Genomic DNA, 15,076 nt, shown 5'->3' with positions numbered 1-15,076 from the left:
CGTGGGCGTGGCGGCGGTTATGAATGGAGCAGCAGGAGGACACGACGCCATCAGCGTTTTCAATCAGCTTTATTGGGGAGCCACCCCGTGCCCCAAATCAGCAGCAGCAGCTCACAGCACAGCTCCGCAGGGAGGCCCCGAGCCGCTGCTGCGGGCAGGAACAGCTCCCCGGCCCCAGGAAGGGCAGAGGAGCCCTGGCCCCACACAAGTCCTGGTCCCTGGCGCAGCTGGGGCAGGGGGGTGGCAGGGCCGGGCTGGCCCCGCTACCGGCCCGAGGCCGGCTCTGCCTCGTAGCCCTCTGTCCTCATGTCGTTCAGGCCCAGCTCCTCGTTCTGCTCAAAGGTGCGCTCGTAGCGCTGCACGCTCAGCTCCGGGTCCTCCTCCGGGGCGTACACGTTCTGTGGGGACAGGGCACAGCTCCTGCACTCCCCTGTGCCCCCAGGCTGGGAGCCCTGGGCACCCCCACAAAGCCAGCAGGGCTTCCAGCATCTGCTGGTGCCCAGAGCTCCAGTGGGAAGCCCACTGCCACCACGTGCCAGGGAAATGAAGCCCCCAAAGGGCTCAGGGAGCCCAGCCCGAGGGCCCAGGGCTGTACCTGAAGGTAGCTGTTGCCTGCAGGGTCGTCCATGATGAAGTGAGACTGGGCCTTCCCCTCTATGATCTGCAGGAACACAGCACGTCCCACTAAGGCTCCTCCTAATCCTTCAGCACCTCCTGGACCCACGCAAAGCACGGAAAATCCAGAGTAAACTCACATCCTGCAGCTTCCCAATGAACTCCTGCAGCTTCCCTGTCCTGCTGGCCGTGGAGCTGTCCCCCAGGGTGAAGGGGTTCTTCTCCACCTGCAAGGGCAGGTGAGGCAGCTGTGAGGCAGCCAGCCCCCCCAGCAGGGCCAGCCAGGGGGCTGAGCCCCCCAGGAGCACTCACCAGGTCCCGGATGTCCTTCAGCAGCCCCTCCAGCGTGGTGAACTTCCCCCCCAGCGCTCCCATGCCCAGCTCGAACTCCAGCTCAGGGATCTCCACGCTGCACGTCTCTGACTGCAGAGGGGAGCTCCCCATGAGCCCATGCTGGGCCCCCCACACCCCACAGGAGGACAGTGCAGGGCAGGAATCCTGGGCACTGCACCTTCAGGATATCCCTGGTCATGTCGGAGGGATCTGTAATCCTGAGGGTGATCCTGGTGCCCTGCGCCTCGATGGCTCCTCCAGACTTCACCTGGAAACAGCTGGCAGTGAGCTCACACCCAGCCCTCCCCCTGCGCTTTAACAGGCTCAGCCCAGCAGCCCAGAGGCCTCTCCAAAGCTGGGACAGTGGCCTCAGCAGCCCCAGGTGCAGTCTCCCTCCCCAGCAGCCCAGGTGGGAAGCAGAGCTCAGGGACACAGGCACAGAGCTCCACTCCCTGCCCTCTGCCCAGCTCACCTCGTTGGTCCTGTGCCCACAGGAGTCGCAGTTGGTGGCCATGATAATCACTTCCTTGAAGTGGGGGATTTCTGGAGCAGGGAGTCAAGGCAAACATCAAAGCAGCAGCCGAGGGATGGCAGAACCCCACTGAGAGGAGTTGTGAGCAGCCCTGAGTCAGCTCTGCATACCAGCAGGCCCCAGCTGAGAGCTGCCTCAGGCCTGTGGAGCAGCAGGGAGAGCCCAGGCACGCAGTGCCCCCAGCCCTGTGCAAGGATACGCACTAACTTCATGTTGGTGCTGGCCGGGGCATTGCACTCGGGGCAGTTGGTGTTGAACTGCAGCACCTGGGGAGAGAAGGGGCAGCCTGAAGGTCCCAGCCAGCCCAGGGCAGCTGGCCTGAGTGTCCCTGACACTGCAGCAGCCCCCACCTCATCCCTCAGGTCCTCGGCAGCGTCCGGCGGCTTCGCGTCCACCTCCTCTCCCTGCAAGGACAGCAAAGTCAGCTCCTGCTCCCTGCTGGGGCTCCCAGGGAGCAGGGCAAGGAGCAGGGGCTGCTGCAGTCACCTGCAGGCCCAGCAGGGCACACTGCTGGGGGCTCCTCCTGTAGTGAGTGACCAGCAGGGCCTCGTCCCTCTGTGGTGCCCGCGGGTTCTCCACAAAGCTGTTCCCAGAGGGATCATCCAGGATCTGCAGGACAAGGGAGGGCCTGAGGGAGATGCCCTGCAGCCTCACCCTGCCAGGCCTGCCCTGCCCTGAGCACTCACAAAGGTGAAGGGGGAGCTGACTTCCTTCAGCTGCTTCAGTTTACCAATGAACTCATCTATCTTCCTGGCCACCTCTTTGTCTGTTGCCTGGAAGGGGACATGGAACCACAGAACCCTTAAAATGGGGACAGCCCAAGGTGGGGCTCAGCTGCTGGGGACAGCCCAGAGCTGCTGACAGAGGTGACTGTGGCACAGACAGAGCTGTCCCCAGCAGCCCTGTGTGACTGCAGCAGGCAGGGGATGGACACCCCAAGCACTCTCCATCCCTGAGGAGTTTCCCTCTCCAGCCCTTACCCTGCGGGTGGGCTGGTCCTGCTCCAGGCCTGCCACAGCTCTGTCAATGATGCCCTCGATGGTGGTGAGCACTTGGCAAAGCAAGAACACAGAGTTGACAACACCATGAACAGACCCCAGGGATCCCCAGGAGCCCCCCAAGCACGGCCCCATTCACCCACCTCCCTTCTGGCTGAAGGCAGGCACCTCAAAGTCCAGCTCTGGAATTCGGGCTGAGGCACAGTCGGTCTTCACCACCTCCCTGTTCATGTCCTGCACAGAGCAGGGAGCAGCCTGAGCCTCCCCTGGCACACAGGGGGAACCCAGAGGCCTGGCCCAGCCAGGGATGTGCAGGTGCTGGAGGTGCTGCAGCAGGGCGGGGTGAGGCGGTGCCCACCTGGCGAGAGGTGACAGCCAGGGTGTAGCGCACACCCTGCTCCTGGATCCTGCCCGCTGCCTGGATCTCCGTGTTGGACCAGGAGCAGCTGGGGCACGAGAAGGAGCTGACAATGATCTCCTTGAAGAAGGGGATCCTGGTGAGCAGGAGCCGGGTGACTCCCTGCGGGGGCAGTGAGGGGCTTTGTGGGAACCGAGCCTGGGGCCATGGCCCTGACTGCACCTCCGGCACGGGCAGGTCCCTGCCCCTCCTCTGCCTGCCCCACAAACCTCCCCTCACCCCCGAGGAACTCCTGGAAACGCCCTCCCGACCCTGCCGGCGCCCCCTGCTCCGAGAGCAGCTGTGGCCCCCAGCAGGTCCTTCCTTGCTCCTGCCCCCACTGGAAACCCCCAGCAGCCCCTGCCCGCCCCTCCCCACGGCCACTGGAGACCCCCAAGCCCAGCCCACACAGGTGTGCGTCCCCTAACCCCACAGACCCCCGTACCGGCCCTGGCCCCGCACACCCCTGTCCTGCTCTCCCCCGGGCCCCCACAGTCCCCTGTGCCCGCCCTAGTCCCGCACACCCCTGTCCTGCTCTCCCCCTGTACCGGCCCTGGCCCCGCACGTCCCTGTCCTGCTCTCCCTCGGCCCCCGCAGGCCCCGGTGCCCCCCAGTCCCCGCAGGCCGCCATTGCCCGGTCCCCCGGGGGCCCCTCACGTTGCGGAAGCAATTCATGCACAGGGACTCGATCTCTGCCGGCTGCTGCTCGCCGTCCTCGGCGCTCAGGGGCCGGAACAGGGCCCCGGCGGGCGCAGCCGCCGCCGCGGTGGCCCCGAGGGCCGACATGATGGTGGCGCGTCACGCGGCGGCGCGGGGAGATGACGTAACGGGTCACGTGGCTCGGGCGGATCATGTGACTTGCGCGGGCCGCGATGGCGGCGCCTTTATTGGGGTTCAGCGCCGGAGCTGCCCCGGGCCCGCACTGGGCCCTTCCCCGAGACCCTCCCCGGGATCCCCCCCGGGGCCCTCCCCGCCCCGCTCGCTCAGGCTCAGCGCCAGGTCCCGCCATAGCGCGTCCAGCTGGGCGCGCAGATCCTCCACGGGCGGCGGCGGCGCGTCCAGCGGCCCCTCGGGCGGCTCCGGGCGGGCGCTGAGCTTCAGCCGCATCTCCTCGGTCTCCTGGTCCAGCGCCCGGGTGAAGGCCCGGATCTGCGCGTACGTGTCCCGCCGGAACTCCTCCACGCGCCGCTGCACCTCCCGCGCCAGCGCCTCCCGGGAACGGCCCGGGGGCGCCGCGGCCCCGCCGGGGTACAGGCTCAGCTTGGCCTTCAGCTGCTCCAGGTTCCGCTGGATCTGCCGGTGCAGGTCCCGCGCGTTGCGGGTCAGCTTGGCCGACAGCTCCTGGATGTGCTGGTTGAGCTGCTCGGGGCTGGCGCGGGCGTGCGGGGCCACGCCGCGGTGCAGCTCCTGCACGTTGCGGTGGATCTCGCTCAGCAGCCGCTCGGCGTACGGCTGGAAGATGTCCTTCACCTGTTCTGTGTGGAAGGCGATCTTGTCGCCGTAGTGAGCCACGAAGCGCTGCAGCTCGTCGGCGCCGTCCAGGAGCTGCGCCGCCACCTCCCGGCTGGGCACCAGGTGCCGCCGCAGCTCCCGGGCCCGCAGGGACACCTGGTCCAGCAGCTCCTCCGTGAGCGGCCGCAGCTGCTGCCGCAGCTCGTCCAGCTGCCTGCCGACCTGCTGGTGCACCTCGTCCACGTACGGGGACAGCTGCAGGCGGAGGCTGTCCAGCTCCCTCCGGAGGGCCTTGCGCAGGCTGGCCGGGTCCTCGTACAGCCGGGGGGGCTGCAGCCCCCTGCCCAGCGGGGACAGCTTCTCCAGGAAGGCCCCCATGGAGCTGACCCCATCCTGAATGCTCTCCTTCAGGTTCCTGCACGAGAGAGCCCCGAGTGACCGCGGCCCCCCCGTGCCCCCATCCCAATAAACGCTGTTCCCCCCGCGGGCCCTGCCCTGCCGGGCCCGGAGGGGAGCGGGGCGCGGCACTCACGTGCTGTCGCTGCCCAGCTTGCTGTGGCCGCGCTCCAGGCTGTCCTTGTCCCCCGTCAGCTGGCTCAGGTACCGCCAGAGCCCGCTCTGCGCCGCCTCGGCCGGGGACACTGCGGGCGAGAGCGCCGCTGCTGCTGCTGCCCGGCCGCCCCCGCAGCCCCCGGTGGGACCCCTGAGCCCGCCCCGGGCCCGCACCCACCTGGGCAGGCGGCCAGGAGCGAGAGGAGCAGCGCGGCCTTCAGCAGCATGCTCGGGCTGCGGGAGAGGGGACAGGAGCCGTCCGAGTGCTCACGGGGGGCTGCACGGCCCCTCGCTGCTCCCCGCAAGGACCTGGGGTCCCCTGGACACCCGCAGCTCCCCTAAAAACCCCCGGGATTCCCCATGACACCTGTGAGTCCCGGAACACCTCGGCTGCCCCGCTGGAGTCACGCCCAGCTCCTCCGGCCGCACAGACTTAAAGCCCCCCGCCCCTCACCTGGCTCGGGTCGCCTCCCGTGTCCCTCCCGCCCGGAGGCGGCCGCTGCCCGCCCTTATGTAGGCTCGAGGAGCGGCCGATAAGGCGGCTTTGGGACGGGAAGGCTTTTTGGACCTCACTCCGTGTAAACACAACGTGGAGGTCCGGGCAGGTGACCTGGGGGCCGCTGTCCCCCGGGCCCGGCGCCGCTCGCTGCATCCCGCGGGGAACGCGGGACGGGGACAGCGGTGCCGCTCCTGTCGGGACGCAAAGGGAGCCCGGAGCCCCGCGGTGGGTGCGGGAGGGCGAGCCCGGCTCGGGCTGTGCGGGGCGGGCGGGGATGAGCGGGGTCGGGCTCGCACCTTCCCCTTCCGAGGCCGCGCTCCCGCCGGTCACCGCCGCGCTCGAGTCCTTTCCTTTCCGCCTTGGTTCTTCCCGGGAACGAGCCCGGGCACCGGAGCTGCGGGGCCAAGGTCGGGGTGAAGCGCCGAGCGGGCGGCAGCGCTGCTGCGGCACCAAAGTCCGCGCGGTTCCCTCCCCGACACGGCCTGCGCCGACACGTGAGGTCGCTCCAGGCAGCGCTGGCCGCGCCTCACCTCGTCCCGTCCCGTCCCGTCCCGTCCCGTCCCGCCGGCAGAGCGCCTCAGGCCCCTTCCCCTGTCGCTGACCCGCCGAGCTCCCTTGCTGCGCCGCGGGGACGAGGCGAGTGTCCGCCACCCGCAGATCCCCACCCCGCGCTGCGGGTGTTCGGCCGCACCCCGCGGCTCTGCCCCCCTGGGTGTCCCCAGCTGTGCTCCGGGGACAGCGCGGCCGGGGCTCGCCCATGGGCTCACCTGGCGGCCGCCACAGGCACTTCCCACCCGCCTGACCCCACCTCTGCTCCCTCTCCCTGCTGATTCTGGGTGACGCTCCCCCCTCGGAGCAGCTGAGGTGCCCCAGGTACCCCACCCCAGGGGGGGATGGACAGGGGGATGCTGCGGGAAGGAAGGACGGACACGGAGCAGCACGTGCATCACAAGGAGATTTATTTCTGCCACTTCAAGTGGCCAGGAGCGTTTGGAACGTGTGTGGCTGGCGGGGCGGGGCGGTTCAGTTCTGAGGGGGCGCGGCGGTGCTGAGGAAAGCGGCCACCTTGTCCCGCACCTCCTTCTCCAGCAGCTCCAGGTGATCCTCCACGCCGGCCGCGCCCGAGTCCAGCTTGCCGCGCATCTCCTCCAGCCGCTGCACCAGCTGCTGCCCGAAGGTCTCTCCGAAGGGAGCCGCCTGCTGCCGGAAGGTCTCCAGGCTCTGGCCCAGGCGCTGCTCCAGCTGCTGCGCCAGGGGCTGCAGGCGCTGCCGCAGGCTCTCGGCGTCGCCGCTCGCCGCCTCCCGCAGCTCCTGGGCCAGCGGGCTCAGCTGGGCGCGCAGCTCCTCGGAGCTGGCGGCCAGGCGGGCCCGCAGCTCCTCGGCCGCCCGCTCCATCTGCACGCTCAGGCTCTGCAGCTGCCGCTCCAGCCCGTCCCGCACCTCCTGCGCGTAGGGGCTGAGCCCGCGCCGCAGCTCGGCCACGCTCTGCTCCACCTGCGCCTTCAGCTCGTCCGCCACGGGCGACAGCCGCTGCTTGACGCTCTCCACGCCGCCGTCGATCTGCCGCTGCAGGCGCTCGGCGTAGGGGCTCAGCGAGGCCTGCACGCTCTCGGCGTTGTCCTGCAGGCGCTCCCGCAGCTCGGCCGCGTAGGGCTCCAGCGCCCGCCGCAGCTCCCCGGCGCTGAGATCCACCTGCGAGCGCAGCTCCTCGGCGTACGGGCCCATCCTGGCCTGCAGCTGCCGGATGTTGGTGCCGATCTGCTGGTGCACCTGGTCGGCGTAGGGCGCCAGCTTGGCCTGCAGCTCCTGCAGCTCCCGCTGGATCTGCTCCTTGAGGCGCTGCGAGTCCTGCGCCAGCTTGGCCTGCAGCTCCATGGCGAAGGGCTCCAGGCGCTGCTGCAGGTCCTCGGCGTAGGCGCTGATGCTCTGCAGGTTGCTCTTCAGCAGGGTGCTGGGGACAGGGGACACGTCAGGGCCTGTGAGCCCCCACCCCCGGGCCCTGCCTGCCCCCCGAGCCCCCCGGTCCCAAGGCTGGGCTCACTTGAGCTGCTTGCTGAGCTCGGTCTGCTGCAGCTGCTCCGCCGTGTCCTTGGCATTGCTGCCCAGCTCCGTGAAGTACTTCCAGATCACGCTGGCCACCTCGTCAGGGTTCACATCAGCCCGGGAGCCTGCAGGGGGTGCTGGGGTCAGAGCTCACACAGTCCCATCCCCCCGGGGACAGCGGGGACGCTGCCATCCCCGCCCTGCTGGCACCAGGGACCCGCACAACACCTCACCTGAGATCGCCAGGAGAAGTAGGACAAGGGCGGCCGCCTTGGGCGCCATCCTGAGGGCTGGGGACTCCTGCGGGAGCACAGAGAGAGGTGAAGGAAGGCCCAGGGACCAGCAGCCCCCAGCCAGAGGCCATGGAGAGCTGGGCTCCCTCCCGGCTCCCTCCTGGCTCCCTGCAGCCCCTGCACTGCTCACCTGTGCTGCCAGTGCCGCGGTAGCTGCAGAGCCGGCAGCTCCCAGCACTATTTATGCAGCCCGAGGGCTCCTGCAGCTTCCACGCAGGCTGTGACACAGCAAGGGCTTGGACTTTAGTCGGTCACAACGTGGAAGTGCCTGACGTGTGCGCAGCCCTGACATCACCCAGGGCCCTGACATCACCCGCGGCCCCGCCGGCCCCCAGCAGGGGGACAGGGACAGACAGGGGTGGGGGACCCACCGAGCCCCTCCTGGGGACAGGGCCTGGGCTGGGGGGACACCTCAGTGCTCGGTGGAGGCAGCAGTGGCTCTGTCAGTGCTGGCAGGGCAGTACCTGGGATGGGTGGCAGTGTGACAGGACACGGGGGCTGGGGATGCTGCAGGGACCCGTGCGTGTCCCCGGCCGTGGGCATCGGGCTCTGGGCACGCACCGGGGGCAGCCCCCGGCCCAGCCCCGGGCACAGCGGAGCCGCGGCCGTGTGCCCCTGCGGGCAAAGGGCACGGCGGGCAGGGCAGGGACCCGCCGGGCAGGGGCAGTGCCAAGGTCCGAAGAGCCTCGCGGTGCCCGGAGGTGATGTGCCCGGGGACAGGGCCGCTGGATGTCACCCTTGTGCCGTGCGTGCCCGGGCTGTCCCCTCCGCGGGCAGCGCGCTGGCTGCGCACACGCGTGTGCCCACGCCCGGCTGTGTGCACACACGCACAGACACGCGGGGCCCCAGCAGCTCCGTCCCGCGGCATTTCCCAACTCTCGGCTGGACGCAGCGCCCCTGCAGCCCCCCCGCGCCCTGCCCTGACCTTTGCACGAATCCCCCGGGCGGCCGTGGGGAGGCTATAAAGAGAGAGCCCGGGGCTGCCCCCGCGTCAGAGCCCGGCACAGGTGAGTGGGGACATCCCCGGCGAGGGCCGTGCTGGGAAGGGGATGGGGTCGGGACCCCCGTGCCCCCCCCGTGCCCCACATCGTGCGCTCTGCTCTCTCCCCAGCCATGAAGGCGTCGCTGCTGTTCCTGCTCGCCTGCACGGCCGTCCTGGCGCTGGGAGCAAGTAAGGGCCAGGGGCTGCCCTGGAGGAGGGGTGGGGGCTCAGGGCGATGGGGGCACACGGGGGGGGCACAGCCGCGGGACCCCGCGCTCCCAGTGCCACCAGGCTCGCCCTTGCAGGGGCCGACACGTCCGAGGAGCCGAAGGCGCTGGTGCAGAAGGTGCAGGAGCTGGCCCAGAAAGTCTCGGCCATGACCAAGGACGCCTTCAGCAGGGTGCGGGAGTCGGAGGCAGCGCAGCAGGCCAGGTGCCCCCGAACCCCAGCCCTGTCCCTGTTCCCGCTGCCGGGGACCCGGCCAGGGCCCCGCGCTGACCCCCTGCCCTCCTCTCCCCTCCCGGTGCAGGCAGTGGCTGTCGGACAACGCGGAGCTGGCGAAGCAGCGGCTGGTGTGGCTCAAGGAGCAGCTGGCCGAGCTCCTGAAGAAGACTCCGGCCTCGTAGGCTCGCCAGGGGCTGCCCGGGCTCCGTCGGGGCTGGGGACCCCCGGCTCCCCCCCGTGTCGCGGTGCTCTCAATAAAGCGGGGCTGATGCAAACGCTGTGCTGCCATCACTGGGGGCTGGCCGGGAGGAGTGGGACCCGCAGGGGCAGGGAGGGCTGGGACAGACACCAGCACCAGGGTACACACGGCCGTGTCAGGGTGCCCAGGGTGGCAGGAGCCGGGTGATGCTCCAAAAAACTCCTGCACATTCAGTGCCACACACCCAGTGCCCTGTGTGGGGCTGAGCTCAGCTGCACCTCGGGCAGAGCTGGACTCAAAGACAGCCCTCATCAGCCCAGGGCACCCCTCAGCAGCCCAGGGCTCCCCTCAGCAGCCCAGGGCTCCCCTCAGCAGCCCAGGGCACCCCTCAGCAGTTCCCTGTCTCCCCAGTCCCTCTGGATCCCCCAGTACCCCCAGCTCAGAGCACCCCTTGCCCCCTCCAGCATCCACTGCAAAGACTGAGCGAGCTCCAATAACTTAAGTCAAGTTTATTTCTCAAAAGGGAGGCAAAGCTGAGAGCGACGCCGGGCTGGGGAGGGAATTCTAGGGGAAGAGGGGGTCTCCGGGGAGGACACCCTAGGGCTCCTGCAGCCTGTCCCCAGAGCCCCCCGAGGAGAAGTGCCCGGGGCAGGGCAGGGAGCACCCGGGGCAGCGGCGGAGCGGGGCTGGGGTCAGTCCCTGGCCGCGCCGGCCGGCAGCTCAGGCCACGGTCTTCTGGAGCTCCTCCAGCAAGCTGAGGAAACGGGCCTTGAGGCTCTCGGTGTAGGGGGTGAGGCGCTCCTTGAAGTCCTGCACCAGGGGCGTCATCTTCTCCCGCAGGCTGCTGAGCTGCTCCACCACCTTGGCCTGGTATTCGGCGGCCTGGGGGATGCCCTTCTCCCGGATCTCCTCCAGCTTCTGGCTCAGCTTCTGGCGCAGCTCATCGCTGAATGGGGCCACGTTCTTGCGCAGCTCCTCGACGTGGCCGCGCAGCCGGTCCCGCGCCTCCTCGGCCACCGGGGTCAGCTTCTGCTGCAGCAGCTCCACCTTCTGCTTGCTGAGCTCCTTCAGCTCCTGGGCGAGGGGTGCCAGGCGCTGGCGGTACTGCTCCAGATCCTCCGTCCACTTGGCAGAGAACTGGTCCAGGAAGGGCTTGATCTTCTCCTTCACCTCCTCCAGGTCCTTGGTCAGCTCCTTGCGCAGGGACTCGGTGTCTTTCAGCCACATCTCCCGCACCTCTTTGTAGTAGGGGGCCATGTCCTCTCTCAGCTTGGCGGCGGCCGCGCCCAGCGTGTCGAGGTTCTCGCCCAGCTTCAGGCTGCGGGACGGGAGGGAGGGAGGGAGGTCACGCACGGCGCCCGGGCCCCCCCAGCCCCCCGCCACTCGCCCCCCACTTACTCCAGCTGTTTGCCCACGGTGGAGGCCTCGAACTGGGCAATGGCTTCCTTGCCGCTGGCCTTCACGGAATCCAGGTACACATCGAGCATGTCCCTGAGGCGATCCAGGGGCGCCTGGGGCTCATCGTGCTGCCAGAAGGAGCGGGCCTGGGTGCCTGCGGAGAGAGCCGATGCTCAGGACACGCCGCCCGGGGACGGCTCCAGCCCTGCCGGGGTCCTGCCCGGCTCGGGAGGAACCGGGGAGCCCCTCGGCTGCAGCCCGGCTCCAAAGCAAAGCGCTTCGGAAAGCGGCGGCTTCCAGCGGCGCTCCCGTCCCGCCCGTGCCGCTCCATCCCGCGGGGATCCGCAGCCCCGGCCGGACCTACCCGTCAGGCAGAGCAGGGCGAGGGTCAGCACCACGGCTCTCATCTTCGCGCTGGACCTGCGGGCAGAGCAAGGGAGTTGGGCGCGGGGAGCCGGGGCAGAGCCAGCCCGGCGGGGCTGAGCCCCCAGCCCTGCTCAGGGGTCCCGCTCTGTCCCGGCGGCTCCTCGGGGCAGCCCGGGCTCTTACCAGCTCTCTCCTCCGCTGCTGCTCGTCCCGTCTGAGCGGCCGGGGCTCCGCCGCCGCTATTTATGCCGGAGGGGCAGTTCCGCGGAGATAAGCCAGCGGCGGCCCCCGATGTGCGCGCAGGGTTCAAGGATCGCGGCATCGCCGCGGAGCGCGGCTTGGCAGGGGCGGCGAGCAAACAGGAGCTCCCCGCGGGACGCGCCTCGCCGGCCAAGGAGCTGTTTACGCTCCCGGTGACCCAGATTCCCGCTGGCCTTGCCGGGGCCCCTCGCAGCCCCCAGGGATTGGCCGCGGGCCCGGGGACAAGGTTTATTCCCGCAGGGATTTGGCCTGCCGTACCCGGACCCCTCGCCTCGGCCGCGGGTCTGTGCCCCGTCCTTCACGGGGCCGCTCACGTCACCCCCTTTCCCCGCTGTGTCCCCAGCTCACAGGTCCCCGGAGCGGAGCCCCTGCCCGCCCACGCCGGCCCTCGCTGGAGACCCGGGCAAGGGGAAGGGGAAGGCTCAGAGCAGGCACCAGCACTGGCACGGCCGCCACAAAACCGCCCTCGGCCCGAGCCCCAGAGCTTCCCTGTCCCACTGCCACCAGTGCAGGGATGCACGGGAATCAGGCTGAGCCCGGCCAGGCAAGGGGAGAGAGGGGCCGTGTCCCCAGAGGGGCTGCAGGGGCTGCGCAGGGCTGGCACCGCCAGGGCAGCTGCTACAGAGGAACGATGCTCCCGTTTCTGGGTGGCACCGACTCCCTGCAGCCTCAGCCCGTGCCAGCCCGCTGGGCAGCGCCAGGGCATCGCACGGGAACTGCCACCGCAGGTGCTGCAGGCACAGCTCAGCTCCCTGAGACCCTCAGGACCCTGCCCGCAGCTGGAAAAGCCCCAGGGCAGCAGATGCCGGGCAGGCTCCGATCGGCAGCACTGCCGGTCCCCACGCCCGCACGGCGAGCCGGGCTCCGGCTGCAGGGGGCTGCGGGTGCTGGGGGGCTTCGGGAAACCCGGCCAGGGGGGCTGCTGGGGACCCGGGCAAGTGACAGCGCCAGGGATGGGCTGGGGACACAGCAGCTGCCGCCCCTTGAACTTTGGTGTTGGGCAACAAGGCAAACAAGAGCCCAGGGAAGATCATAATCATGGTTTTATTTGTTATGATCCCATTGTCCAACTAATTGACTAGTTGCAAGTGACCCACAAAAAATGGACTGAAGATTTACTGAAACTTTTTTTTTCCTGTTCCGTTTTTAGTCCAACATAAATGAGGAAGAAAAAAAAATACTTCTGACATTTCCAAAAAACAGAAATAATAGCAAAGTATATTAATATACATTCAACATATACTGCGCGTATTGATTACTACAATACAAAGCCATGATAAAAAAAGTGTGATACTGCGGATGGCACGGTGACGGCCCTGCGGGGCAGCTGCTGCTGGGGGGGGCCCGGCGACTCTCCCAGGATACAGTGTCATGTAAACAAAAGGAAAATGAACCAAAGGGACAGAGCAAAAGGCTTTCGGCGTTCCCCACCCTTCCCGCTCCATCCCGCGGGGCCGGGCTCTGGAGCTTCCTTCCCTCCTCTCTGACTCTCGGGATTGCAGAGCTGTCAGCGTCTTCTCCCGGAGAAGGGGAGGCCGGGAAGAGGCACGGGGTAAGGATAGCAAAGTCACCTCTGCCGTGCTGGTTTCACACTTCCTTCTGTGCAAAGTCAGGAGGGCTGGGTCGATGTTTCCTTTAGTTTTAAAAAATATTCCGGAAAAAATGTCAGTAAGAAGGGTCTGAGCTGGAGCTTGTCAAGTCCCAAAGGCAAGGGTGACACCACGTGCTCCTGAGCCCCGGGGCGGGGGGCCTCCCGCTCCATCCACCACGGAAAGGATGGAAAAGGGACAAAGAAGAGACCTCTGCACGTCCCGACTGTAAAAGGAGAATTACCACTGTCGCCACTGGCACGAGAGAAAACCAGTCACAAGTACAATGTCATTAAAAGAAATAAAATACTTTGAACAAAAGGTGCAAGTCACAATTCATATAGAACAGAATCTAGTTAAAAATTTCTCTCAAACAGAAATTCCTTTTGCCTTTTATTAATAACAATAATAATAAAACAACATTTACCAAAAAAAACAATTCCTACGTGATCGGGAGGAAAAGCGAAGGAAACAAAGAAAAATCCATCTGCCCTACATTAGCCAGGAAAAGAAAAAACCCCAAGTCGTGGCAGATTTGGAAAGAAAAGGGGAGGGAGGGCAGGGCAGGGGTGATCCTGTCAGCACCCCGACACACGAGAGGGAACAGAGCAGACAGAGGTGAGACAAGAAGTGAATTGCACCGGGGTGGGGAGGGCCCTGCCAGGCCCAGACCCCCCAGTGCAGAGGACAGGGGGGAAGGAGAGCGTGGCCTCCATCCAGGAGCGGCTCCAGCCCCCTTGGAGCTGCCCAGGGCAGGCTCCAGGGAGGCTCAGCCCGGCGTGGGGCCCCGGGCAGGGCCAGCCCCCAGAGCAGCCCCGGTGCCGAGGCCGATCCTCCGTGTCGGGCTCAGGGCTCTGGATGTAGCTGGAGTTACAGGCAAGTGTGGCAGAAATTAAAGAACCCAAAGGAACGACACACTGGATGAAGTGAGGATGAGGAAGGGGGCCATGGTATTCCAGTTAGTCAGAAATACTATGGCAATTTGGCGCAATGCTGCTAGATACTGTTGGTTTAAAATGGACCTTTTCATTTCAAAGCTGTACACAAACCCTGCAAGAGAGAGAAAGAAGATGTCAGGGGACACCAGAACAGCACATCTCCTCCCACAGCCCTCCAGCACTCCCAGGCCATTCCTGACCCTGCCCCAGGAGAGAGACCCTGCTGTGCAGAGGGGTCTGAGTGCAGCACAAGCCTGGAAGGAGGGATGCTGTCCCTGGGCACACGGGGCACAGCAAACAGCTTCAGCACAGGAGCTCTGAGTGGATGGTCCAACCCCAGCACCGGAGCATGAGCAGGAAAGGCGACCCATGGGAGTGAGGCCCGAGGTGTGGTGTGGTGAGAGAAGGACACAGGGATACTCACTCCCTCCTGGTTACACCCCTGCCTGCTCCATCCCAAAGGGCACCTCCGGGTGCTTGTAGCTCAGCAGGACGTCCGTGATACACGTCGAGGGGTAGCAGGAGGTGTTGAGGTGCTGGCTGCCGTCGCCCAGGTTCGCGTGCTCTTGACCTTCCAAACCCTCCCCGCATTCTGGGAGGGCAAAGAGGAGACTCAGCAGCCGTGGCAATGACTCGGCTCCCCCAGGGGCTGCCCAGGCCCCTCCCCTGCTCACCCTCGCCGTCCCTGTCGCGCAGCTGCTGACTGGCCATCAGCGACGACTGGCTGAGCACGGCGTCCGACATCCGGGCCGAGCTGAGCGCTTTCCCTGCCATCAAACTCATCCCAGGCAAGTTATCCAGCTGCACCTGTGGAGACGGCAGGACACACTCAGGGGGAGCTCAGGGTCCTGCTGTTCCCCATCTGCCCGTGGGCAGGGTGCCCAGGGAGCCTCTGCAAACCTTCAGCAAGGGTTGGGAAAGATAACATCAGGCACAGCTTGGGTGTAGCCTGTCCCTTCAACAGGAGGATGGACTGAATGGTCCAAATGCCTCTGAACTAACAGAATCACAGCACAGCTGGGGCTGGAAGGATGATCAGGAGATCATCCAGCACAAACCCCTGCCAAGGCAGGGACACCTGGAGCAGGTGACAGAGAAACACATCTGGCTGGTTTTGGGATGTCTCCAGAGAGGGAGACTCCCGGCCCTACCCTGGGCAGCTGTTCCAGTGCTCTGCCACTTCCA

The 15,076-nt window shown here is 67.1% G+C and overlaps 6 protein-coding genes across 9 annotated transcripts in view; 1 reads left to right on the top strand and 5 right to left on the bottom strand.

The window, feature by feature from the left end:
- Positions 1-50: 50 nt before the first annotated feature.
- ZPR1 (ZPR1 zinc finger) lies at positions 51-3,674 on the bottom strand. The gene is made up of 14 exons (XM_066564409.1): positions 3,533-3,674; positions 2,837-2,998; positions 2,622-2,712; positions 2,461-2,531; positions 2,167-2,253; positions 1,967-2,089; positions 1,831-1,884; positions 1,680-1,746; positions 1,421-1,491; positions 1,127-1,216; positions 928-1,038; positions 756-842; positions 596-661; positions 51-398 (listed from the first exon to the last, which is right to left on the bottom strand). The coding sequence occupies exons 1-14, from the start codon at positions 3,659-3,661 to the stop codon at positions 264-266; spliced, it is 1,344 nt and encodes a 447-aa protein (XP_066420506.1). The 5' UTR covers positions 3,662-3,674; the 3' UTR covers positions 51-263.
- A 95-nt stretch (positions 3,675-3,769) lies between these two features.
- On the bottom strand, positions 3,770-5,784 carry APOA5 (apolipoprotein A5). The gene is made up of 4 exons (XM_066564297.1): positions 5,675-5,784; positions 5,058-5,113; positions 4,860-4,968; positions 3,770-4,742 (listed from the first exon to the last, which is right to left on the bottom strand). The coding sequence occupies exons 2-4, from the start codon at positions 5,104-5,106 to the stop codon at positions 3,770-3,772; spliced, it is 1,131 nt and encodes a 376-aa protein (XP_066420394.1). The 5' UTR covers positions 5,107-5,113; positions 5,675-5,784.
- A 589-nt stretch (positions 5,785-6,373) lies between these two features.
- On the bottom strand, positions 6,374-7,718 carry APOA4 (apolipoprotein A4). The gene is made up of 3 exons (XM_066564387.1): positions 7,655-7,718; positions 7,420-7,546; positions 6,374-7,329 (listed from the first exon to the last, which is right to left on the bottom strand). The coding sequence occupies exons 1-3, from the start codon at positions 7,701-7,703 to the stop codon at positions 6,402-6,404; spliced, it is 1,104 nt and encodes a 367-aa protein (XP_066420484.1). The 5' UTR covers positions 7,704-7,718; the 3' UTR covers positions 6,374-6,401.
- Positions 7,719-8,107: 389 nt separating this feature from the next.
- Positions 8,108-9,415, top strand: APOC3 (apolipoprotein C3). Its single transcript, XM_066564388.1, has 4 exons — positions 8,108-8,721; positions 8,826-8,885; positions 9,002-9,128; positions 9,226-9,415. The coding sequence occupies exons 1-4, from the start codon at positions 8,184-8,186 to the stop codon at positions 9,320-9,322; spliced, it is 822 nt and encodes a 273-aa protein (XP_066420485.1). The 5' UTR covers positions 8,108-8,183; the 3' UTR covers positions 9,323-9,415.
- Positions 9,416-9,833: 418 nt separating this feature from the next.
- APOA1 (apolipoprotein A1) lies at positions 9,834-11,362 on the bottom strand. Its single transcript, XM_066564338.1, has 4 exons — positions 11,287-11,362; positions 11,102-11,157; positions 10,738-10,891; positions 9,834-10,657 (listed from the first exon to the last, which is right to left on the bottom strand). Exons 2-4 carry the CDS (start codon positions 11,142-11,144, stop codon positions 10,060-10,062), a joined length of 795 nt encoding a protein of 264 aa, XP_066420435.1. The 5' UTR covers positions 11,145-11,157; positions 11,287-11,362; the 3' UTR covers positions 9,834-10,059.
- Positions 11,363-12,389: 1,027 nt separating this feature from the next.
- SIK3 (SIK family kinase 3) overlaps positions 12,390-15,076 on the bottom strand; it is a 70,525-nt gene continuing 67,838 nt past the window's right edge. For all 4 annotated transcript variants that reach the window (XM_066564518.1, XM_066564516.1, XM_066564515.1 and 1 more), the window contains 3 exons: positions 14,566-14,698; positions 14,316-14,483; positions 12,390-14,003 (listed from right to left, as the gene is read on the bottom strand). In XM_066564518.1, coding sequence (XP_066420615.1) covers positions 14,326-14,483; positions 14,566-14,698 — 291 coding nt within the window. In that variant the 3' untranslated portion in view covers positions 12,390-14,003; positions 14,316-14,325. The remainder of the gene's footprint in view (positions 14,004-14,315; positions 14,484-14,565; positions 14,699-15,076) is intronic.

Source organism: Molothrus aeneus, chromosome 22 (genome assembly GCF_037042795.1).
Source record: "Molothrus aeneus isolate 106 chromosome 22, BPBGC_Maene_1.0, whole genome shotgun sequence".
NCBI classification, from domain to species: domain Eukaryota; kingdom Metazoa; phylum Chordata; class Aves; order Passeriformes; family Icteridae; genus Molothrus; species Molothrus aeneus.
Note: the sequence above shows the minus strand (reverse complement) of the source record. Positions and strands in the feature narration are given on the sequence as shown.

Bases quoted from the DNA above. Each gene is read 5' to 3' on its own strand.
- APOA5 (XM_066564297.1), bottom strand. From the start codon at position 5,106: ATGCTGCTGAAGGCCGCGCTGCTCCTCTCGCTCCTGGCCGCCTGCCCA. The intron at 4,969-5,057 runs GTGGGTGCGGGC...TCTCGCCCGCAG, and splicing joins GCTCCTGGCCGCCTGCCCAG to TGTCCCCGGCCGAGGCGGCG. The intron at 4,743-4,859 runs GTGAGTGCCGCG...TCTCTCGTGCAG, and splicing joins AAGCTGGGCAGCGACAGCAC to GAACCTGAAGGAGAGCATTC.
- APOC3 (XM_066564388.1), top strand. From the start codon at position 8,184: ATGGGTGGCAGTGTGACAGGACACGGGGGCTGGGGATGCTGCAGGGAC. The intron at 8,722-8,825 runs GTGAGTGGGGAC...CTCTCTCCCCAG, and splicing joins CGCGTCAGAGCCCGGCACAG to CCATGAAGGCGTCGCTGCTG. The intron at 9,129-9,225 runs GTGCCCCCGAAC...CTCCCGGTGCAG, and splicing joins GAGGCAGCGCAGCAGGCCAG to GCAGTGGCTGTCGGACAACG.
- APOA1 (XM_066564338.1), bottom strand. From the start codon at position 11,144: ATGAGAGCCGTGGTGCTGACCCTCGCCCTGCTCTGCCTGACGG. The intron at 10,892-11,101 runs GTAGGTCCGGCC...CTCTCTCCGCAG, and splicing joins CGCCCTGCTCTGCCTGACGG to GCACCCAGGCCCGCTCCTTC. The intron at 10,658-10,737 runs GTAAGTGGGGGG...CCCGTCCCGCAG, and splicing joins ACCGTGGGCAAACAGCTGGA to CCTGAAGCTGGGCGAGAACC.
- ZPR1 (XM_066564409.1), bottom strand. From the start codon at position 3,661: ATGTCGGCCCTCGGGGCCACCGCGGCGGCGGCTGCGCCCGCCGGGGCC. The intron at 2,532-2,621 runs GTGGGTGAATGG...TGCTTTGCCAAG, and splicing joins TGCCTTCAGCCAGAAGGGAG to TGCTCACCACCATCGAGGGC. The intron at 2,254-2,460 runs GTAAGGGCTGGA...GTCCCCTTCCAG, and splicing joins AGGACCAGCCCACCCGCAGG to GCAACAGACAAAGAGGTGGC.
- APOA4 (XM_066564387.1), bottom strand. From the start codon at position 7,703: ATGGCGCCCAAGGCGGCCGCCCTTGTCCTACTTCTCCTGGCGATCTCA. The intron at 7,547-7,654 runs GTGAGGTGTTGT...CACCCCCTGCAG, and splicing joins ACTTCTCCTGGCGATCTCAG to GCTCCCGGGCTGATGTGAAC. The intron at 7,330-7,419 runs GTGAGCCCAGCC...CCCTGTCCCCAG, and splicing joins GAGCTCAGCAAGCAGCTCAA to CACCCTGCTGAAGAGCAACC.